Source organism: Hibiscus syriacus, unplaced genomic scaffold (assembly GCF_006381635.1).
Source record: "Hibiscus syriacus cultivar Baekdansim isolate YM2019G1 unplaced genomic scaffold, ASM638163v2 tig00111769_pilon, whole genome shotgun sequence".
Lineage (NCBI taxonomy): Eukaryota > Viridiplantae > Streptophyta > Magnoliopsida > Malvales > Malvaceae > Hibiscus > Hibiscus syriacus.
The window spans coordinates 1,706,937-1,728,506 of record NW_024063172.1 but is presented as its reverse complement, the minus strand read 5'-3'; the positions used below and the strand labels follow the sequence as shown (position 1 = coordinate 1,728,506).

Here is a 21,570-nt window from a genome sequence, read left to right as displayed (position 1 = left end):
GAGAACCCAAAGCACGAAAATGAGGGGGAACCACGACGCAAAAACACACTTGTTGCATCCCCATGTCACATATATAGTGTATTCTTTCATTTCAAAGCCACACAAATTAAACATTTAGCATGCCAAAGCAGACTCTCCCTTGTAATGTAACAAGGGCTTCTCCAGGATTCATTACAACATATATTCGAAACCGGATAATAACATCATAAACAGAGAAAGAAGGGGGTAAAAGGGTGACCGGAAATGTCGTGTTCATCATCGTCTGGTTCGGAAGAAGACAACGAGGGATTTGAATCCTACAGGAAAGGAGGGTACCATGCGGTCCAGATCGGAGATCATTTCGCTGCAGGTCGTTACATCGCTCAACGGAAGCTGGGATGGGGTCAGTTCTCCACCGTGTGGCTCGCTTACGATACTCAGTCCTCGGTGAGTCCGTCTTTCCCGACTATATATGTACGTATGCAAAACAATTTTGTCTAAATCCTTTTCCATCTCAATCAGAAATATGTTGCTCTGAAGATTCAGAAAAGTGCAGAACAATTTGCTCAAGCTGCCCTTCATGAGATTGAGGTGTTTTTATCTATCACTAATGGAGACCCTTCAAATTCTAAGTGTGTGGTGCGCCTGGTTGATCACTTTAAGCACAGTGGCCCCAATGGACAACATCTATGCATCGTCCTCGAATTCCTTGGCCATAGCTTACTTCGTTTAATCCGGTTCCGTCGTTAGAAAGGGCTTGAATTGAACAAAGTTAGGGAGATATGCAAATGTGTTTTGATAGCTCTGGATTACTTGCATAGGGAAGTTGGCATCATCCACACCGATCTAAAACCCGAAAACATCCTCCTCTTCTCCACCATTAATCCTGCAAAGGATCCGATCAGGTCCGGTCTTACGCCGATACTCAAAAGGCCGGAAGGGGGTAGTCTCAACGGCGGATCCACCATGACCATCGTCCAGAAAAAACTGAAAAGGAGGGCAAGAAGTGCCGTTGCTAATATTTCTATCGGAAGAGGTTCCATGGGAAGAGAAGCACAAGCTCCGAAACTGGAGAAAAGTATGGATGGGATTGATTTGAGGTGCAAGGTTGTGGACTTCGGCAATGCATGTTGGGCAGACAAACCATTTTGTGATGAAATTCAGACAAGACAATACAGAGCACCTGAGGTGATACTAGGTTCTGGCTATTCCTTTCCGGCTGATATGTGGTCTTTGGCTTGCACAGCCTTTGAGCTCGCCACTGGCGACATGATGTTCGCCCCTAAAGGCGGCAAAGGATATAGTGAAGATGAGGTATGAGTGTTCCCTCCATCGTGCATAACGGTTTTTCGACACGGTCGGGATATTGGCAATACTAATGTCCATGAGTCCATATGTTACAGGATCACCTTGCTCTCATGATGGAACTTCTCGGAAAGATGCCTAAATAGGTGAAATTATCCTCTCTTGTTTACATTAGCTATTATGATACACACATTTCATTGCATGTTTCTCCGCAAGCAGATCGCCACCGGAAGAGCTCGATCGAAGGAATATTTCGACCGGCACGGGGATCTGAAGCTCAGGCCACTGGATAGATTTTTGGTGGATAAATACAAATTCGCAGAGAATGATGCTCGTGAGTTTGCTGGTTTTCTTTGTCTTCTCCTGGATTTTGCACCAGAGAAGCGACCAAGTGCACAGCAGTGTCTGCAACATCCATGGCTCAATCTGAATACCTCTCATCAGAAAGAGATGAATGTTCAGTCCAACGCATAATACTAAATTGCGGTTGCGGTAGCCGATCGCGGTTACGGATATCACGAGCATTACAACGACATGATTGCGATATTACGATGACGTAAAAAACGTTATGATACGGCGTTACAAATTTAATACTATGGTCTAACGTTAATGTTTGAATGGGAAACCTTAAGATTAACTAAATGTAAATTAATATAAACTATATTGTAAGGAAATAACATGGGCCGAATGGTTCGGCGAAAGTGTAAACTACATAATGTGTTTCTTCACGTTTTATGTAGCATTTCTGGATAATAGATTTGTATTAAGTGAGAGAGAGTGGTTAAAAATCCCTCGTTTTCTTCTGTTTTACATCATTGTTTAATATTTAATTTGAAAAAATTCAAAGGAAAAAAAAATTTGGAATATTATACTTTTAAAATTTTCATTTCTGCCTATTTAGTATCTTCTTGTTTTTCTTAGCTTTGATCAATATTGTAATCGCATGGAAACAGGATTATCTCTTTGACCGTGGACGGTTCATCATTTTTAGCTTGGACAAAAAATCGTAATTAGTGAAAGATCCAAGCTAAAAATCGTAATTAGTGAAAGAAATATCGTTGATTGATGTTTGAATGAAAGGGAGAGTGGATTATGGTGTGGAATAAGAGACCGATTACAAAAAAATCATCCCTATTTCCAGTCTAAATTAGAGATATTTATAGTGGTCTTTAGTGTGTTTGTCAATTGTATGATCATGATATCTATCATAGACTAATCATACTATAAAGTTCTAATAGATCATAGACTAATCATACTATAAAGTTCTAATAGTCACGCCTTACATTTCATCATAGTAAGTCACGCGAAACTGTTGACGAAATGCTGACAAATCTATTATAGTGGAAACTGGAATGTTTGCAGAGAGCGTCTCCAAATATATAACAAAAATGAATCACGTTGGAGAATGCTCTAATGAATGAGGCCAAAAACAGTTGCCTCGGCGTTTTACATTTTGCTGTATGTGTATCATTAGTCCTCCCGAGTCTTCTTTTACAACTGAATCATATACGTAATTTATAACTTAAATGTTACAAAACCAAAAAAAAAAAAAGAGAAGAAGAAATCTTTGCTGTGGCCACGGCTGTGATTTCTTTTGAGCAGCCACCAACGGTGGGCAAAGCCGGAAACAAAAACGGACAAATCATCCGGCAGATGAACATTATGTTACTTTAAGAAAATGAAAATCTTGAGAAAAGTGAAAGGGTCGGCGATGCTTCATTTGCTGGGCTTGGCACATCGGTGTAGTTGCGGTAGGCTTGTTGACATTTCTGCATCTGTGGTGACATACAACATGAGATTCTTCATTAGTACGTTCATAATTTATGTGTACTGGCGTAAGCAAAATTCAACTCGAAAATATCTCAACGCTAAAAGAACTCGACTTGACTTGACTAGACTCATAATTTCATAAATTCAACTTGAAAAATTTTCAAATTCTAGTCGAGTTATAAAATAAAACTCGGAATTTTTAATAATTAGTGGATTGATTCTCAAGTTCGAGTCGAGATCCATCAACTATGAAGAAAATATCACATGAAAAAAATATGATGAAATATATGCAATTAAATTTAAAAATAAACTCGAAAAAGTCGATTTGGCTCAAAATAATTTCAGTTAAAGTTTGAATTATAAAATACGATTCATCAACTCAAATAACTCGAAATTTTTTAACCCGACTCAATCAAATACTAATCATACATGTATCGATATTTGCATAATATCATGAACCCACAAAATTAAGCATTGAGAGGTAAAATAGAAAATTACCTCTTCAGGACTAAATTGAAGAAGCATTGCAACAACTGGTAGTAGAGCTTCCACTTCACCTATTCAAAGAATTAGCAAGATTTCAAAAAATATTACGTCCATTAACATTGATTACCTGGAAATTTCAACAAAAGTTCTGCGACTGAAAGTACCTGTTTCAAGAAGCTTTAGGATTACATTTTTCAGGTACGTCATATCGACGCCTTCTCTCCTTTTCGATCTTTCCATGTTGCGAAGTTCCTCCTTCAGCATAGCTTCCTATGTTTGTGAAGCATGTAAAGGAGATCATGTAATCTTCTCGGTTGACAAAGTATAATCATTGCAAAGTGAAGAAAATAAAATGTTAGATGCAACAAAAGAATATCCATTTCATTTTACTACATTGTTGGACTCTTGCCTTCATCAAATAACATAGAATTTCCCACACCAAAAGACAACACTGAGGACTAATCAGAGGTAGAAATAGAACAAGGAATGCAACAGCATGGTATGTCTAGACTTCTTCATACCTGTTGACTGTGGAGGCGATTTTCACGTTCGAGCTCCTCAATCTCTTCCTGCATTGTGCATGCATCAACAAACCAAACCCGGGAAATTAATTAAAATGAAATGGAAATCACTAACCTGAAGGGCGAAAATGTGTCGCTGTGATTGTGCCAGCTCTTCCTCCCTCTGAGCCTGCTGCCTTGCTAATATCTAAATTTGAAGGGCAAGTTAACGTAAAAATCATTTCACTAATATATGGTTCTGAAAGGAAAAAACCATAGAAAAACATATTTATAAAAAAGGAAATTTTATAAAAAGGAAGTATGAAGCTACCAGAATCTGTTGTTCTGCTGCAGAGGTGTTTAGACTTGGAGCATCTTGTTTTTGTATGGCTGAAAAGACCAACAGGAAACATCAGAGCTCCATGAACAATTAGGTTAGAATACAAAATAAAATAAAATCGAAGTGTCTTATCTAGAAGTAGAATAAAGATTTGCAAGTAGTAACACAAAAACACTCATCATACCTGTGTTGTAATTCTCAGTGTGATCAGCCTGAAAATTTTATTTCATTGTAAGCCCAAAATTTAACGAAATCAAAACACCTCACAAGGGTGCTAAGGTTTCATGTATGGTCTACAGCTATAAAAGAAAAAAAGGGAAACATACCAGTTGTCTCGACTCCAGAGATCGTTGAAGATTCTTGTTGTCATCCAAAAGTCCAGAAATTTCATTATCCTTCTCCTCAATCATTCTATCAGCAAGATTTCGTAATGATACATGCTCCTCCTGCATGTAAAGAATCCAATCAATAAAAAAAGAAATAAAAGTTCTCTATCATCATCCAAGTAGGATAAAAAATTCTAGGTACCTTCAACCGCTTATACTGTAGTTTTGTCTCCTCTAATTCTTTTTGTATATCTTCACCAGATGACCCTTCATTTTGAGCAGTAAGTGCTTCGCATCTGTCTGCAAAATCAGCAATCATAAAGTCACTTTATTCAAAGTTCAAGACAAAGCCATACTAGAGAAAGGGAAAAAATAAAATTGCATGCATTGAAACAATACATCGCCAAGTTTCTTCCAAATTTTTAAGGTCCATTTCCCATACGGCTTTCTCTGATTGGTGGCGAGCATTAGCAGAATGAAGATTGGTCTCTAAGCTTTTGATCTGCTGTTTGACATTGTCAAGTGCTGCATCTCTAGTAGAAAGCAGGGTGAATAATTTCAGTACAGAATTCAAACAAAAAAAAAGTAATGTTCTGACTTAGCAAAAGCATAAAATCCAACAAATATTTTTGGCATCCCTTTTTCTTTCCTGACTAGTTTCCTTAAGATCATAAGTTCAGTACATTATACATATAGCTATCTCATCATGGCTTTTAACTTCTGATGCTACCTTTCTGCAAGTTCTTTGTCATTGTTGCCTAAAAAATCCTGAAGATCTTGACAGACCCTATCCCTTTCTGCCGATACCAATGACAATTCTCTTTCTACCTCCTGCAGCAATCAAACAAATGATTTTCTTATTTTTTAACAAAAGATGAAATGTAAATAACAAAGTTATAACTATCTTGTATTACAATATTATACTTTTAATGCTTCTTCAAGCGCAATTGTTTGTTCAGACTCTTTAGCTGCTGCTAGTTCTGCATCTTTTTTCTGGAGAAGTGTGTGTGCACGAATTTTATATGAGGAAAATTCCCTTTCAAGACGGCTAATCTGCAATACAAGAAGCAGAACATATAAGGTTCTGCTACATATTTATGTGTCTGTTGTGAGCATAATTCAGCTAAAAAATAATAAATTCACATCCTTAAACAACAAAAACATCTGGCGGAGGTCATGCAGAACCAAAATATAAATTGCAGGAAAAAAACTAACAGGAAAAATTTGAGCTGCAGAGAAAGTTAAACCTCTTCTTTAGCAGCTGCTAGCTCAGCTTCTTTAGTACTTAGCATCTGGGTTTGCAGAGATGCCTCTGATTCCAGCTGACCTATCCAACAAGTAAAATAAATTTTCATTCTCTTGTAGATAAGTGACGAATTCAAAATTACAAAGGCTCTCTGTGAAATGTTTCTACTTCTCATTTTAGCAGCTTCTATTTCAGCACGAATGCAGTTACACTCCGCAACTTCAAGTTTTGTTTTGAATGCCTGAGAAGCAGCTTCCAACTTCTCCTTTTCCTTTTCCTGAAATATCACACAGTTTGTCGATGATAAGGAAAAGAAATGTTAACCCACTACATTTGTGAATAATAATAATAATCATATTGTTTACATTAGTGGCATTTACTTATTTGAAGAGTTTGATTCATACATTTTCAAGTTTCACATGTGAAAGCTCTCCTCTAATAGATTCCACAACAGCTCTTAATCGTGCAGCTTCGCCAGTCGAAGCTGCTTCAATCTCGCCAATTTTAGACTCTTTCTCTGCCAAAAGCACCTGCAAAATTATGTAACCATAATACTAGCTCAACCTATTACAGAAAACCTAGATATGACACATACAATGAAAAAGTCAAAGACACCCCCTTTTTTTCCTTTTATCCATTACAAAAAAAAAATTAATACTTTAGGAGGAATGTATTCAATCTCCAACTAGAATAAAATGCTGTGAAAATAACTCTTACCTGCAGGGAAGAAATTGTCTCAGTGGCCTTAGTTCTATCGGATAAAGCATCAGCTAGTTGTGCTTCCAAGCTCTCTATATTCTGATGAAGAGAGAAGCATCAGAGAAACCAAAGCACCATTCTTGCAAGGGCCAGAAAAAAGAGAAAGCTCTTTGCATCTTAACCATCATTGACACATTATACATCTGAATATCCAACTTACCTTCTGATGTTTAGCAGCTACTTCTGCCACTGAAGCTTGCCTTTTTTCATCTGCAAGTTGTAATAGTCCTTGCAAGTCTTCTAACATCTAAAACATAAGCATGTATAAGATGGACTCCATCAAAAATTTCAGCAGTAAAGTACACTAGGAAGACAAAGCAACACAACATAGATCCATCCATGGGAATCGATGCCATTGATAACTCTGTTTCAATTTCAGAGGTTCACACATAAAGTTACCAAGTATAATCACTTGATCAAATTGATGATACAATAAGTTCTCAGTTGTAAGAAGGTATTGTTTAATAGTCTCCCAAAAAGCAAACAAACATACATGAAATCTTTTGATATTGAAACACACGAGATATTGTTCAAAACCAAACACAATAAATTGTATGCACACAAAGCTATAGTACCTGTTCTTTCTCTAAAACTGTTTGTTGCAATGCTTCAATTGCATCTTCTTTAGGCTGCATTGAACGGCGCAATTCCTCAATATTGTCTCGGAGTCTAGATATAAATGGCATCAAAATTAGAAAAAAGTGATAAATAAAGAATAAAACTCTATTGGCACTGTCAACCGGTGTTAAGACAATGAGATTCTTGATAAAGGATAAGTGCATTTTTTAGGTTCAAATTCGTTGTTAGAATTATGTACTTCAACAATGATTATACTTATTGTTTGCACTTCGTAATTGCTGTCTCTCTGCATCCATCGCTTTCAATGCTTCATTTGCTTGTTGACGTGTGCGCTCGAGCTCTTGCTGCAGAGCTGACTGTTGGGATGATGCTTTCTCAATTGATTCATTAGCTTCACGAAGCTTGACCTCAATGTCATCTTTTTCCTGAAAATAACAATCTCCAAACAAAATCTTAGTTTCATGCAAACCTGAAGCCTCCTTCCATAATTTCTCTTGGTATACTTTTTTAACAAAATTAGGAAAGTTATGCAGTTAAATAAAATAATCAAGGGACAAAATTCACCTTCTGAACCTCTTGAATGCGCTGTTTCGCACGCTTGTGAAGCCGATTAAATTTGGAGTCAAGCTCGTTGTACTTCTCCTCACGCTCTTTTATTTCTTGATCCAACTTTTGTTGAGCTACAACATGATCAATGGTATATACTCAAAGGGTCAAAACAGACTAAGCAGAAATAAGAACGCATATTACACTAAAAACATATTGATCCTTCTCTGAGATGTTCTTAGAGAAAAGAAGTTCCCGCTTTACAAGGTTACATTGAACCAAGTTTACAAAATATAAATAAGATGCAATTTTTAATGATGAACTCCTCTGACCTTCAGCAAGCTTTCCAGAGAGTTTTTGAGCTTTGGCATCTGCTTCTGAGTAGACCTCTCGAAGATGCTTTAAAGCGTCTTCTGCTGCAGCTCGAGTTTGTTTTTCTACATTAAGTTCTCTGCTCAAAGATTCTATTTTCTCATGCAGTTCTTTTATGTCGGCCAGATACTCGGTTTCCTTTTCCATTGCATTAGTTTGCCCAGATGAACCATCGTTTTCTGATAGGAGATTTTTGAAGGTCTCCAGCTGAGACTTTAGGAATTCATTCTCAAATTTGAGTTCAGTAACTGTCTGTAAAAGCTTATCATGAGCATCATCCGAACTCAAATTGGCATCTAACACAGCGTTTTCCTTGGAAAGATCTCCATTTGTTTCAGACAACTGTGTTTCAGGCTTCAAAGAATCATCTTCCCGAGTTTCAGGCACTTGAATAACCTCCTCAGCTCCCTCCTCAGACATTATCACACACTATATAACAACAGCACCACAAACATCAGCTACAGCCTAAAGATTAAAAATGAAAAGCTAATTTTGAAGCTATTGACCATAGAGCAAGCGGATCAGGAAGCTAGTTAGCAGCAAACATTCTTTAACAGCTATTAGAAACTGAATGTACGATAGAGGACAAAGTCAACATTCAAGTAATGGTCTCAATTGCTCGTTCTTTGATCAAATGAATCTAAGATGAGAAAGTTCTCCAGAATCAAAATTTTCGTTTAACGCTCTTGTAAATCGTGCAAGAATAAACGATAAACGCCGAAGCAAACGACAATTATCTTAACAGATGTCGTTGAATTTGGTCAGCAAAACAATTTTCCAATGAAAATTCAAAAATAAATGCAAGCGTCAGATCTGAACCTTAGAAAGAAAGAAGTAGGAATTGTGTACCTTTGAATCTGTGGAATGAGAGAAGATGAGGATCGATTCGATTTGATTCAATTACCGATTTGAGATATAATTTTTTCAGTTTTGAGGGAAATCGGGAATGTATTGCCGAGCTCAATTCTAAGAAGTGCCAGCTTCGATCTAGATTTGAAATTCCAGACTTGAAAAATTAGGTTTTAGCTTTATTGGTTTCTAAAAATTGGTTAGACATTAAAATATTCGAATTTATCCATATTTATTTATCCCTATTTGAATAATCTATTAGAAAAATGATAAATTTTAGACGGTTTAATTTTTTAAGTAATTTGAGTTATTTAAGAGAATATTTTTATTTTTTATTTTTTAAAATTATTTTTAAATAGAAACAAAAATTGTCTTTAAAACTGAACAGTTTTTTGGAAAAAAAAAAGTTGTGAATGAAAGGGTACGATCGGAGTCTAGTGAAGTCAGTTTTAATTTGAGGAAAAGCATTTTAAAGCTTTGAAATGGAAAAACTAAGTTAAATAAAATATAATATTAATAAATCAAAAGGCAAGTAAAGTTGTTTTAGAAAGAGAATTTTGAGAGTATTTTAGCGTTTGACAAGTATTGGGCTCAATTTAGGTCAAGAATTGACTTGAATTGTTGAAATAATGGCTTAAATATAAAATAAGTGTCAAATTATAGTCTTTTTTTATGATTAAGTGTTTAAATTATTTTTTAATTATTTTGGTGTCTAATGTTATAAATGTTATAATTTTAGATATTCGGATCGTCAACAACATTAATTTCATCCGTTAAGTGATATATGTTACAATCTGATAATTTTTAAAAGATTATATAAAATTAAAAAGATAAAATTATATTTAAAAAACACACAAATTTCAAAATAATTTCAAAACTTTAAAAACCTTCGTCTTAACTATTAACCTCAAGTTGATTATTGTCATTTGCCATCGACGAATCTACTAAAATCCTGATGAAATTATGACCTAATAAGTGGGAGTAGATTTTTTGTAGTATGTCAATATCGTTTCTTTAATTAGACGATTTTTTTAATAAATTGTGAATATTTTAAAAAATAAAAATTACTATCGATTATTTCAAGTAAGGAATAATGAAACATTTATAAAATTATTTTTCACAAAAAGTCTTAAAAATTTATTTTAAAAAATAATTTTAATAGTCTAGGGGGTGTTTGGCAAACAATTGATAGTTGATAGCTGATTTAGTAGTTGGTTGACCAGCTGATTTAATTAATTGTTTATATAGAAGTATTTGATAAAATTTATCTGATAGCTTATACGGGTAAAATGACAAATAAGGGTATGATACATTTAGTTGTTAAGTATATCTATGTTTTTTTACACAAAAGTTTAGGTCAAGGGTGGCTCCCCCAATCCAGGGTCAGGGTATACATAAGACCTAATTGAGATTTACATAAGACTTTATAGATTACCCGTCAATAGTGACGGTGGTGGGATTTAAATTTGGTCTTATAAGTTCAAATTCTTGAATCCAACCACTTGTGCCAACGCTCATTGGATAAGTACATATATGTTTTATAATATTTTAGTCTTCATTGGGGTGAAATTATTTGGATAAATTGCTTTTACAATAAATTAAAAATTCCTTAAGAAAATTAGTGAATATTTTACAAAATTTTGAATATATTTTTTAAATTAATAAATGAAATAAAACAAATAACATTATTAATTAATAATCCAGAAAATGGGAGGAGAAAAACTCCAGGTGAGGAAAGCAGGTCGAAATTAGTTGTAGTCAAAGAAGTGTCCTACAACAACTCTGAGCCAAGCAAGTTGTATATCTCGTTTCACTTGTGCAAGCCTCTCTCTACAAACCCAATGTGTCTTCATCTTCATATTCCTCTTCACTCTTCTCTCTCTCTTTCTTTCAATGGGTGGCACTGCCTACCCAGTATTCATTTTAAATACATTTCTTCTTTCACAGCCATTTCAATGAGAGATCAATAATATCAAGGGGACGGACAAATCACCAAATAAAGTCACAAGTCACACTGTTGTGTTTTTTCTTTTTATGTTTTTGCTTGTGACTTGGGACCTTATTGTTTCTCCTTATATCATGCAGCGCAATCGCCTTGATTCAGAGTCCACGACCACCAATTTTGGGTTTGGCGGCGGCGGCGGCGGTAATGAGCAACGCCCCGTTTGCCCTAAACCTCGTCGCCTTGTCGGACCTGCTGCGGTTCCCGAGTTTCTCAAGCCCCTCAGATGTGGCAAACACAGGTTTGAATTGTTTTGTCATTGTTTTTTTTAACCTTTTTTCTCTTTTGATTTATCGGTTGATTCGTGACAAATCTTCAACGGCAGCCAATCGTATTCTGATGGGAGGTGTGGAGTTCTCAACATGATTGTGGCGAAGGTTAGTTGATAATACTTTATCGTATGTTTTAGATTTTTTTTTTATATTTTCGGTTGATAAAAATTTATAATTACGTTCTTAACATAAAATCACTTGGTTCGTCTATGTACTTAGACAAGCGAGGGAAGAGAATCCAGTTGCTGCAGCTGCTGGGCATCGTGTTCGTCGCCTCCGGGGAGAACAGGCAATCCCTTGGTTCACGACGTGCACTTCGTACATCAAATGGAGCTTCTCTCACCCTTTGGTCGACCCAAGTTTTCGGATAAACTGGGCATCACCTCTGCCTCCCCCGTTTGAGCATTATTCCAGCAGCCTTGAAAATGAGGGGTACATGTGCTCTTCTGTGGGATCCTTTCGTTAGACCTTTTGTTTTTGTTTTCTAATTTAATTGTAAATATCATGAGTTAAAAATGGACCGATTAGATGTCTCTTGTAAATAACATTTTCATCCATCGGTCCGTTGTTTCGATTTGTTTATTCTTTTCGTTTTGAATGATACATTTCATCTTCTTACAGAGGGTGGAGTGCCCCTTTTCTTATTATTTTGTATCATCGCTTTATCAAATTCAAAATTAAGAATCAAAGTATATATATATATATAGATAGATAGAGTTTACACAGTATTAAGAATTCAATTTTAGGTATCCATTATTACATATGTTGGATTATAATATGAACAAGTAGTGGCGGAATTTATTGATAAATAGGATAGGGTCAACTTATATTAAAAAATTAAGACGTTTAAATTAAAAAATTTAAATATTTTAAAGGATTTAATTTATATATTTTTCAAGAAAGAGTCTAATTTAAAGGAAATTTTCAAAAAAAGTTTATAATATGAACAAATTGTTTTTAATTGGGTTTAAATAGCATGTTTACACGGTATTTATATTTACGGGGATTTCACATTACAATTGAAAATTTTTGACCTAATGAAACATTAATGAGAATCAAACAACCAAACAATTTCTAAAATTATTGTTTTAATTAAATGAACCTTTTTAATATTTATTCTTTTAATTCCAAAACAAATTTTGAAAAGATATGCTATGTTTGAGGAAAATATTTCACATTTGGATTAAAATATCCACAAGCCCACAAAGAGCCTCACCGATTCGGACATTAACGTTACTCATATCATGCACGTCTGCACATGTATGAACCAACAATTGATTCCACATTTTTTCTCAATAACATTTGGATCAATTTCTCATTTAAAGCTAAAAATTATCGAATTATTCCTACAAAGTGATCTCCATGCTTAAAAAGAATATTATTTAAAAAAAAATGAGTTTGAGTAATTATAGTCATTCGAGATTTAGAGTTTTTTTTTCTTCAAAATTTGAATGCTTAATTCGAACCCAAAATTTAATCTTATATAATTATATTTTAGATAAATTGTTTAGATAATATCTCAACTATAAATTTTTTTATTGAATTCATCAGTTAGGAAAAATTACAAAATAATTGTTCAATAAAAAGATAATACGTACATTGATATTTTCTGGCAAAACTTTCGAGATAATGTTCTCGAATAAATTAATTCACGAGATAATGCACTCCCCAGATTAATTGCTCAAATAGGGTGAAATCCACAACGTTGGCCGTAGGTCGTCATGCCATCCGGGCGACCTATTAGGTCGTCATTTCTTCCCGACGAGCTACGAGAGATTTTGCATATGCCATGCACGTCCCAAGTTGGGATGGCAAACGGGCGGGTCGGGTGCGGATACCCCCTCCCCCATCCCCATACCTACCTAATATTTTTCAAACCACTACCCGCCCACCACCCATGATGGGTACAAATTTTCAAATCCACACCCGCCCACGCGGGTACATTCTCAAATCCATCCCCACACCCACTACCCACTAGCGACGTACCCGTCTAGACCCGCCTGACAGCAAACTTAAGTTATACATAAACAACAAACATAAAAAAACATGTCCATTAAGAAACATAATAAAATAATCCAAGGATTATCTAAGTTAAGTGTTAATATAGATCTTAAAATACATAAAACACCATAATAAATGACATAATTAAAGTCTAGAAACATAAATGACAAACACATAATGTTTTTGTTCTTTGGCACAACATTAAAAAATTTCAGGCAATATTTATGACATATAATACTCCAGTTTTACAATCATCATTCTCTATTTCCTCCAACTGAGAGCGCTCCAATTTAAATTCACTACTACCTACATATATAATAGAAAGTAAAACTAATATAAGTTAGTAACTAAACTTTAATAAGATAATTAAGCACAATTTGACAACTAATATAAACTAAATAATAATATTACCTTTAATATCGGCCCAAAGCCAATTTTGAGCATACATTAATGTTTCAATCGTCTCCGGAAGTAGTCGACTAAGATAAGGACCAATTACTCTTCCACCTATACTGAATGCAGATTTTGATGGGATAGTGGAGACAGGAATGCCCAAAATATCCTTTGCTATTTGTTGGAGAGTTGGATAAATTACATGTTATATCTTATACAATATTAGAATTTATAAATTAGTCTCTAAAATTACACCTAAATTCATAATGGTCCAAAAATTAATGGATATTTAGCTGGGCGGGCGGATGTGGGGCGGGCGGATGCGGGGCGGGTAATGTCTCAAACCCATTACCTGCCCACCACCCGCGACGGGTACCACTTTCTAAATCCACACCCGCCCACTACCTGCTAAAATTATACTCATCCCCGCCCCAATTGGAGCAAATGCGGTGCGGAACCCACGAAACTGTACCCGTTTGCCATCCCTAGTCCCAACACGCTGGGCATCTGAGGGCATCCGAGGCCATCCGAGTGAGCTATGCGAGAGCATCCAATGCCATCCGACCGTACCTAAATCGGTAACTAAGCTTTCATGCGATTACCTAAATTTCCTTAAGTAACAAATATTACTTTAGGGTTTCGGTAAAAGCCTAATTACTGATATAGGTAATGCATCAATTAATTGTTGTTAGGGTGAATAAAAAAATTCGACTAACTCATACTCAAAAAAATTCGACTTGAATTTACTTCGAGTTGTAATTTTATAAACTTGACTTGAAAAAGTTTAAAGTTCAAATTGAGTTATAAAATACAACTCAAATAACTCACAATTTTTAGAAATTAATGAAATAATTTTTAAGTTTGAGTCGAGTCCCTCGACTCTGTATGACATATGTATATCACATATGAAAAAAACAAAGAAATATATATATGTATTGTATATGGTTATAAAAACCATTTAAATTAAAATCAAATAGTATCATAATATTATAAATATTTACAATTAAATTTAAACAGAAACTAAAAAATTTGACTTGACTCGAAATTTTTTTAAATCAAATTTGAATTATAAAATAAGATTCATCAATTCAGATAACTCAAATTTTTTTACTCGACTCGATCGAATGTTCACCATATTTTAAGTAGGCTATTCCATTAAATAGAGCTTTTGTTTTACGCATGGGGAAGTGAAGTTGAGTGGTGACATAATTGTGAATATTTTTAAATGGTAGGTGGACTTGCCTCATAAGCATTCATTTTCTTATTTAACATATTATTTAACATAGGGATCGGCGTTTTTAGATTGTAGTGCTGCTGCGGAAGGATTTCAAAGCTTTGATGGCCGTAGCTCTCAGTATGTATTGATGATATGAAGCTGCCGCAATCGCTCCGATGAAAGGGCCGACCCAAAATATCCACTGTTTTTTCATCACCAACACAATGTTAATAATATTCAATCCATATGTACATGGTGAAAAAAATGAAATTAACTTGTAGTAATAAATTGACCTGATCATCCCAGGCTTTTTCGCCGTTGTAGATCACGGCAGCACCGAGGCTCCTAGCCGGGTTTATTCCGGTGCCGGTGATGGGAATGGTGGCCAGGTGCACCACGAACACAGCAAATCCGATTGGCAAGGGAGCTAACACCTGATCAAAGACACGCACATGAAAGTTTAGTTACGTTAAGAGTAGTTGTTGATGTTTTGTGCTACTATATTACTCACAGGGACGTGAGAATCACGTGCACTTCTTATGGGATCGGTGGCGGAGAAGACGGTGTAGACGAGGACAAAAGTTCCAATGATCTCGGCTCCCAAAGCGGTGGCGTTCGAGTATCCCGGAGCCACAGTGTTGGCACCGCTACCATACGTATTGAATGCGTGCCTCATGAATGGCTTGGCTAAACCTGCGCCACAAATAGCTCCCAGGCACTGTGCAACCATGTACGCCACCGCTCGAACCAATGAAACCTTCCGGGCTACGAACAACCCGAACGTGACGGCCGGATTAATGTGACCACCTGTTTAGGAAGTTCGCAATTAAACTTTTTTAATCATATAAAAGAAAAAAATGGCGATTGGCGAAATAGAGTACCGGAGATGCCGGCGGTGCAGTAGACGAGAACGAAGATCATGCCACCGACAGCCCAAGCGATACCGAGAAGACCAACACCGTTGCAAGGGGCGGTTTGTTGGCTGTGACCGATAACGGTGGCAACTAAGATGTAAAGGAACAGAAGGGTGGCGACGAACTCGGCCACGAGAGCTCTGTAAAAGGACCAGCTCTTGAGCTCTTCCATGTCCAACAACCGTGCCGCCGGCAGGTCTACATAATCCTTCCCACTGTTCTCCATGCTCGCTAGCTAACTTCCTACAAAGCTGATGATGTGCTTGATTGCCTTGCTCTTGCAATTAAGGCCAGGCACTGGTACTTTCTTTCGGAATAAATAAGCCCTTTGACAATAATGTTAGAGAGCAATTGGAGCAATTGCAGCCACGTAAGAAAAATTAAAATTTAGAGCATAAAAATATAAAATTTTAAAGTTAAAAATTAAATTATCGGTAAAAATATTATATTATATAAAAAATTAATTTTTTTTATAAAAAAAATACCATTGTAACTATCAATTCATCATTGTTTTGAAATTCGGACCGGACCGGCCGGTTCAACCGGAAACCGTTGCATGATCCGGTCCATTATACCCAGATTGAACTAGTTTTAGTAAAACACAACGAACCGTTCGAATCGGCTTTGAACCGGTCGAACCGGACCGGACCGTGAACCTATTCAACCTAATTTTTTTATTTAATTTTTATTTAATTCTTTAAATAATTATAACGTCGTCCGGTTCTTACAATCAGTCTGACTAATTTGACCGGTTAAACCAATAAATCGATAACACGATCGGTTCGGTAACCGATCTAGTTCTGAAAACCATGAAAACCATGCCATTCATATACGGCTAGCATGTGACCCAACAATTAATGTCACAATAGTTTATTTTGTTGGGAAAGCCACCTTGTGTGCAGTGTAATAAAAAAGGGACACAGCCTTAAAGCAAGTTCGTTGCAAAAACTTCTGATTTCTATGAGAAAATCAGAAGAGTCCTTTATTAGATATGTGTGAAAATGTGTGTATTTTTGTACGACCCTTCATCCAATACCATCTCGTTTACGTCTTTTACTAATTACACAGAAATGTATTATATTTTTAAAATAAATATTAGAATCTAAATTCATATAAAATAAGATAATAAAACTACTTGAATAATTAATGGATCTCATCTCACCTATATCTTTTAACATAATATAAAATATGAAACTCCATATAAATAATACATATCAGTGAGGATTCATCAGAATGTCTATATCTTTTAACATATTACAAAATATAAAACTCTACCATATAAATAATAGTTTACAGATTTTATAAAAGATGATAATTCCCTCTAAAATTAAATTCGATGGTGTGATATTTATTACAACATGCATGGAGCTCGTAATTTTGGGCTATGTTCCAGCCGGAATAGGATTTTGAAGCCTTTAATATATATATATATATATAATAATGATATTGATTTAAAACGAAATCAATAAGTTGTCTCTCAAACAGAGATGGACACAAGATTCAAACTCGACGAATTTTAATACGATCTAATTTTATTCGATCGTTTTGAATTTGAGTTTTTGAAGTAAACTTGAAATTTGGATTTTTGAAGCAAGATTTGTGCTTAGCAAGTCCTACGGTTATCGTGCTTTTGTTGTGTTTTTGTGCAGAATAGAAAGAGGACTAAAAAGAATCCAAATATTGAATCCAACTCAACATTTAGGAAGCTCTCATATTTGATATTAAAAAAAACCCTATCTAGCCCTCTTTGATATTTTCTTGAAAAACAATAAAATATCGGAAGAATCATATTTTTTTTATTAATACGAGGTAAGTACAAGGTAATATATGTTCAAAGATAACTCTCAATCTTTCAACATTGAACGTTCACACCATTGACATTTATAGTGCTTGAACTCGAGTCCTCAAAGAATAACAATAATTCCTTTACCACAAAGACCACTTGATTAGTGCAGAAGAATAGTATTTAGTTAAAAGAATTAAAATACTTTTTAATATTAAATATTTAATCTTAGTCCAAATACATATAAATGTTGTAATATATATTTTATGTTTTATTAATTTTGAGTGATTATAAGGTGATATCTATTTAGAATATTTCTTAACAATTGACAATGCACACATCCTACAGACAACTATTGAAACCCAAAACTTCAAGAGAACGACACTCGCTTTAACCACCGAAACCATTTTAATTTTTTTTATCATGTTTCTAGTATAAGAAAATAAAATAAAAACCAAACATACAAATTTTATGTAGTACTCATTATTCCCGTACATTTAATTTTGAAAAATTAAAAAAATATATAAAGTTAATCAACAAAACATACAAAATACAATAATCTCATATCAATAAATATAAAGTTATATACAAAGGTGATTGGTGCTGCTTGTGAGATCGATAAGGATACCAACAGCTATATTGATTACTGACTATGGGAATGAAGATTCATCAGACCTCACTGCAAAATGGATGGAAGAACTACAGTTGTCACTTGAGAGTGCTGGGGCTAGTAAGGTTATGTTCACAAGAAAATTGATAATGGTAGTGGAGGTTGCTTTTAATCCTATAACAAATAACTCCATAAAGAGAACACTCTCTAGAATATGCAAACAGGAGCTATGTAATGTGGTAGTGGAGGAAATTGATCTGATTGCAAAAGCCTGCGGAGGTGACATCAGACATGCGATTACATCTTTACAACTCTTCTGTCTGAAACCAAACATGGAACTTGATTTATCTTCATCCAATTCTATTTCCAGTTACCCAAAGGAAAAAAATTGTTCTAGACCAAAATGCGTTTCGAGTAGGGGAGAAATTCTCAAGACTTCCTTTTAAAATGGATTCACCAGAAAATATACTCTGCCAAGCACATGGGCAATCAAGACCTATTACAGATTTTCTTCATGAAAATGGTACCTTTTTCTGTCTTCAATTGCTTATGCTTTGAGTAATTTTTATCATTGTTCTTTGCCCTTCTTTGTGTGAGGGAGAAATATGCAGACCAAGTGTTGGAAGTTGTTTTCCATATGGTTTCTCTCATGCCTGATTCACTGCTATCCAACTGCAGTTCTAGATTTTGTAAGTGATGAGACAATGGATGATGCATGGACTGTGTGCTGTTGTACCAGATGGCATGCTATTCGTAAACCAAAGCATAAGAAAATAGAGCAATCATTGTCTCGCAATCAGGTGGTTTAGATGTTCAGTTTCCTTAGCTGTAGTAATTCTGAATTTATGTTTTAGGGCCGTTCAGTATAAATGAAAAAGAAAATTGTTGGGGTGATGCAGAAAGAGATGCTAAGGCAGAAATTTACCGCGGATGGTGGATCGTCGAGTTTATCTAAAGTATCTGTTATTGCTACAGAGTATAGACCTGTGTTAAAATGGGTTGGTTACAGAAAAGCTGGAGATATCGAAACTCATGAGTCGGACTGATGATGATATTGAAGACCGGTAAGAGACAGAATGAAACTACTCAACGAAAAATATTAACATGCGATTTCGTTTTTCATTTCCCTAGGCCGAAGATATGCAAGAATTCTCCTTTGTAAATACTCTCTTTTGTTATTTCTTATTAGAAGATAATCTCAGCCCATGGCATTCTTCAACACCGCATCTAGTCGGGTTGATTAAAAAGGAAACATAAACACAAGAATGATTTCATTAATAAATTTATCATTACAGATTTGAAGGGTAAAACAAGAAATTACCCAACCAATGTAAATGTGTACAGAATGACCTTATATATACCTGGACCCGTAACATCAACTCTTGTACCCTCCGCAGTGAATTAGCCGGGGCACACGCCGTGCCATCAACCCAAAAATCTTCCATTTTCCTCTCAAAAGTTCCATCTTTGTCAATGTCAGCCTCCTCAAGCAAAAGGTCAATTGAACCTCTTAACCCCGTGTGCTGCACCAAGGGAACATAATTGTTGTGGCCTTCTTCACAAAAAGGTTGAGCTATCAATTATACCAAAATAAAATAGTTACCAGCCTAAGCCCTTCCGGGAATCGTGTTCTTCCATTTGCTTCACATGAAGAGTTGCTGCGACGATTTCGGTGAAATCAACAAGTCCATCCGTGTTGCTATCAATCTGAGATCAAAGGAAATAAACAACCCCACAGAGATAAAAAAAAAACCATAGAAGAGACGAAAATGAGAAGATCGATCTTCAGACTAAACGGGAAACCTGTATTCACCGGTTGAAGAATTTCAACGACACGAGAATCCTTCATCTTCCATGGGAAACTATAAAATAAGTATTGAGGATTAAATGTATAATTATGACAATTTTTTTAATTATCACGTCATTATTTCCGTCAATCATTAACGGTAAGTGATTTGATTAACAATAATTAAATAGTTAAGTGGTCTGATTGATAAATTTGAAACATCGATGGAAAAAGTAAAATGGCTAAATAGTTGAGTGGTCAATAGTATATTTTATCCTAACTTTTATTTAATTAAGATCCGATCACTAGGGTTAATTGTGGTTAGACCTTTAACAAATCGCATACGCGACGTGAATTTATAAAATTAAAAATGATAAACTACATAAATGATCATTAATATTTGAGTAAGTTTTCATTTTCTGTACTAAGGTTTTAAAAATAATAAATTGGTCACTAAAACATCAAAAGGTCATTGATGTTAAATGTATTTTTTTTTATTAATTAAGGATAAATACAAGGTAGTATCTATTCAAAGATATTTAACCATTTGATATTAAATGCTCATATCCTGATATTCATAGTGTTCGAACCCGAGATCTCAAGAAATATTAACAATTCATTTACCCCTAAAATTGATTGGTTCGTGCGTTAAGTGTATTTTAAATATACTTTTAAAAAATAAGATACTTACATTATTTGAACATCAGTTGTAGAATGCTTGGTTCGTGCGTTTTACAAATGTTCATTTTTTGTCACTGAGTTAAAAAAAAATAACATTTTAGTCATTGAGATATTAAATGATGTTACTAAAAATGATTAATTTTATATTTAACCCTTAAACTTTAGATAAAATATTAATTTGACTTTTATTAGATAGTATATTAATTTAACCATTGAATCCGTCCAAAGTCTCCTATTTTCTATCGTCATTCACAACCATCGTCAGTTATCCTCGACCACCATTGATCGTCGGCAACGGTGATCATTGGTTCCTAAAATTTACAGTTGACTCCTTTTTAACTTTTTAAATATGAATTTGACGTTGATGTCATCTATAAGTTAACTCTTAACTAAATATTCCAAGATACAATTATTTTAAAAAAAATATCTGATCCAAATATATTCAATAATTATGAAAAGTAGCTGACATCTATGATTATGAACCAAAACTGCAAATTGCTTGAGGAAATTACTAGTGGTGTTATAAAGTGAAAATCACAAGGAAAAAGATGATGTGATTGATAACCGAAATGGCGATGCATGCATTCATGTAATAGCAGACAAAACTCCATCCAAAAAGGTTACATATCTTGCAAACAAAAACCAGACACTCTTCTTCAATGTCTGCATGTTTTCATCACACACCCTTGATTTCAGTACCCGTTTGCATTGATTTTAAAACAGTGAATTGTCCCCAAAAAACCTCTACTTTTTCATGTCTTATTCGAAGAGGGTAAAATACAAAAGGGGGGGGGGAGGTTCTTCGATGGTCGGTAAGTGGGCTGATTTGAATTTAATGTAGTTGTGGCGAGCCAT

At 34.9% G+C, this 21,570-nt stretch overlaps 2 protein-coding genes, 1 long non-coding RNA gene and 2 pseudogenes across 3 annotated transcripts; 3 read left to right on the top strand and 2 right to left on the bottom strand.

Moving 5' to 3' along the window:
• Positions 1 to 243: 243 nt before the first annotated feature.
• On the top strand, positions 244 to 1,758 carry LOC120169832 (annotated as a pseudogene).
• Positions 1,759 to 2,700: 942 nt separating this feature from the next.
• Positions 2,701 to 9,211, bottom strand: LOC120169926 (protein GRIP-like). Its single transcript, XM_039177986.1, has 22 exons — positions 9,058 to 9,211; positions 8,169 to 8,637; positions 7,855 to 7,970; positions 7,546 to 7,715; positions 7,287 to 7,380; positions 6,872 to 6,958; positions 6,670 to 6,750; positions 6,357 to 6,482; positions 6,121 to 6,229; positions 5,954 to 6,033; positions 5,631 to 5,759; positions 5,437 to 5,537; positions 5,106 to 5,239; positions 4,909 to 5,006; positions 4,707 to 4,826; positions 4,565 to 4,592; positions 4,372 to 4,430; positions 4,177 to 4,248; positions 4,062 to 4,109; positions 3,705 to 3,810; positions 3,553 to 3,611; positions 2,701 to 3,059 (listed from the first exon to the last, which is right to left on the bottom strand). Exons 2-22 carry the CDS (start codon positions 8,626 to 8,628, stop codon positions 2,955 to 2,957), a joined length of 2,382 nt encoding a protein of 793 aa, XP_039033917.1. The 5' UTR covers positions 8,629 to 8,637; positions 9,058 to 9,211; the 3' UTR covers positions 2,701 to 2,954.
• A 1,968-nt stretch (positions 9,212 to 11,179) lies between these two features.
• Positions 11,180 to 11,736, top strand: LOC120169929. The gene is made up of 3 exons (XR_005520694.1): positions 11,180 to 11,300; positions 11,385 to 11,436; positions 11,551 to 11,736. It is a non-coding gene; the product is annotated as an uncharacterized LOC120169929 (long non-coding RNA).
• Positions 11,737 to 15,010: 3,274 nt separating this feature from the next.
• Positions 15,011 to 16,096, bottom strand: LOC120169927 (aquaporin PIP2-7-like). The gene is made up of 4 exons (XM_039177987.1): positions 15,823 to 16,096; positions 15,453 to 15,748; positions 15,235 to 15,375; positions 15,011 to 15,143 (listed from the first exon to the last, which is right to left on the bottom strand). The coding sequence occupies exons 1-4, from the start codon at positions 16,079 to 16,081 to the stop codon at positions 15,024 to 15,026; spliced, it is 816 nt and encodes a 271-aa protein (XP_039033918.1). The 5' UTR covers positions 16,082 to 16,096; the 3' UTR covers positions 15,011 to 15,023.
• Positions 16,097 to 18,235: 2,139 nt separating this feature from the next.
• Positions 18,236 to 19,296, top strand: LOC120169831 (annotated as a pseudogene).
• Positions 19,297 to 21,570: the final 2,274 nt, after the last annotated feature.

What these genes read in the sequence shown, in the direction of transcription:
- LOC120169926 (XM_039177986.1), bottom strand. Translation starts at nt 8,628, where the DNA reads ATGTCTGAGGAGGGAGCTGAGGAGGTTATTCAAGTGCCTGAAACTCGG. An exon ending in CACTGAGAATTACAACACAG is followed by an intron (nt 4,431 to 4,564) that starts GTATGATGAGTG and finishes TGGTCTTTTCAG; the next exon opens with CCATACAAAAACAAGATGCT. An exon ending in CAGCAGAACAACAGATTCTG is followed by an intron (nt 4,249 to 4,371) that starts GTAGCTTCATAC and finishes CTTCAAATTTAG; the next exon opens with ATATTAGCAAGGCAGCAGGC.
- LOC120169927 (XM_039177987.1), bottom strand. Translation starts at nt 16,081, where the DNA reads ATGGAGAACAGTGGGAAGGATTATGTAGACCTGCCGGCGGCACGGTTG. An exon ending in CTGCACCGCCGGCATCTCCG is followed by an intron (nt 15,749 to 15,822) that starts GTACTCTATTTC and finishes CTTCCTAAACAG; the next exon opens with GTGGTCACATTAATCCGGCC. An exon ending in AAAAAGCCTGGGATGATCAG is followed by an intron (nt 15,144 to 15,234) that starts GTCAATTTATTA and finishes ATGAAAAAACAG; the next exon opens with TGGATATTTTGGGTCGGCCC.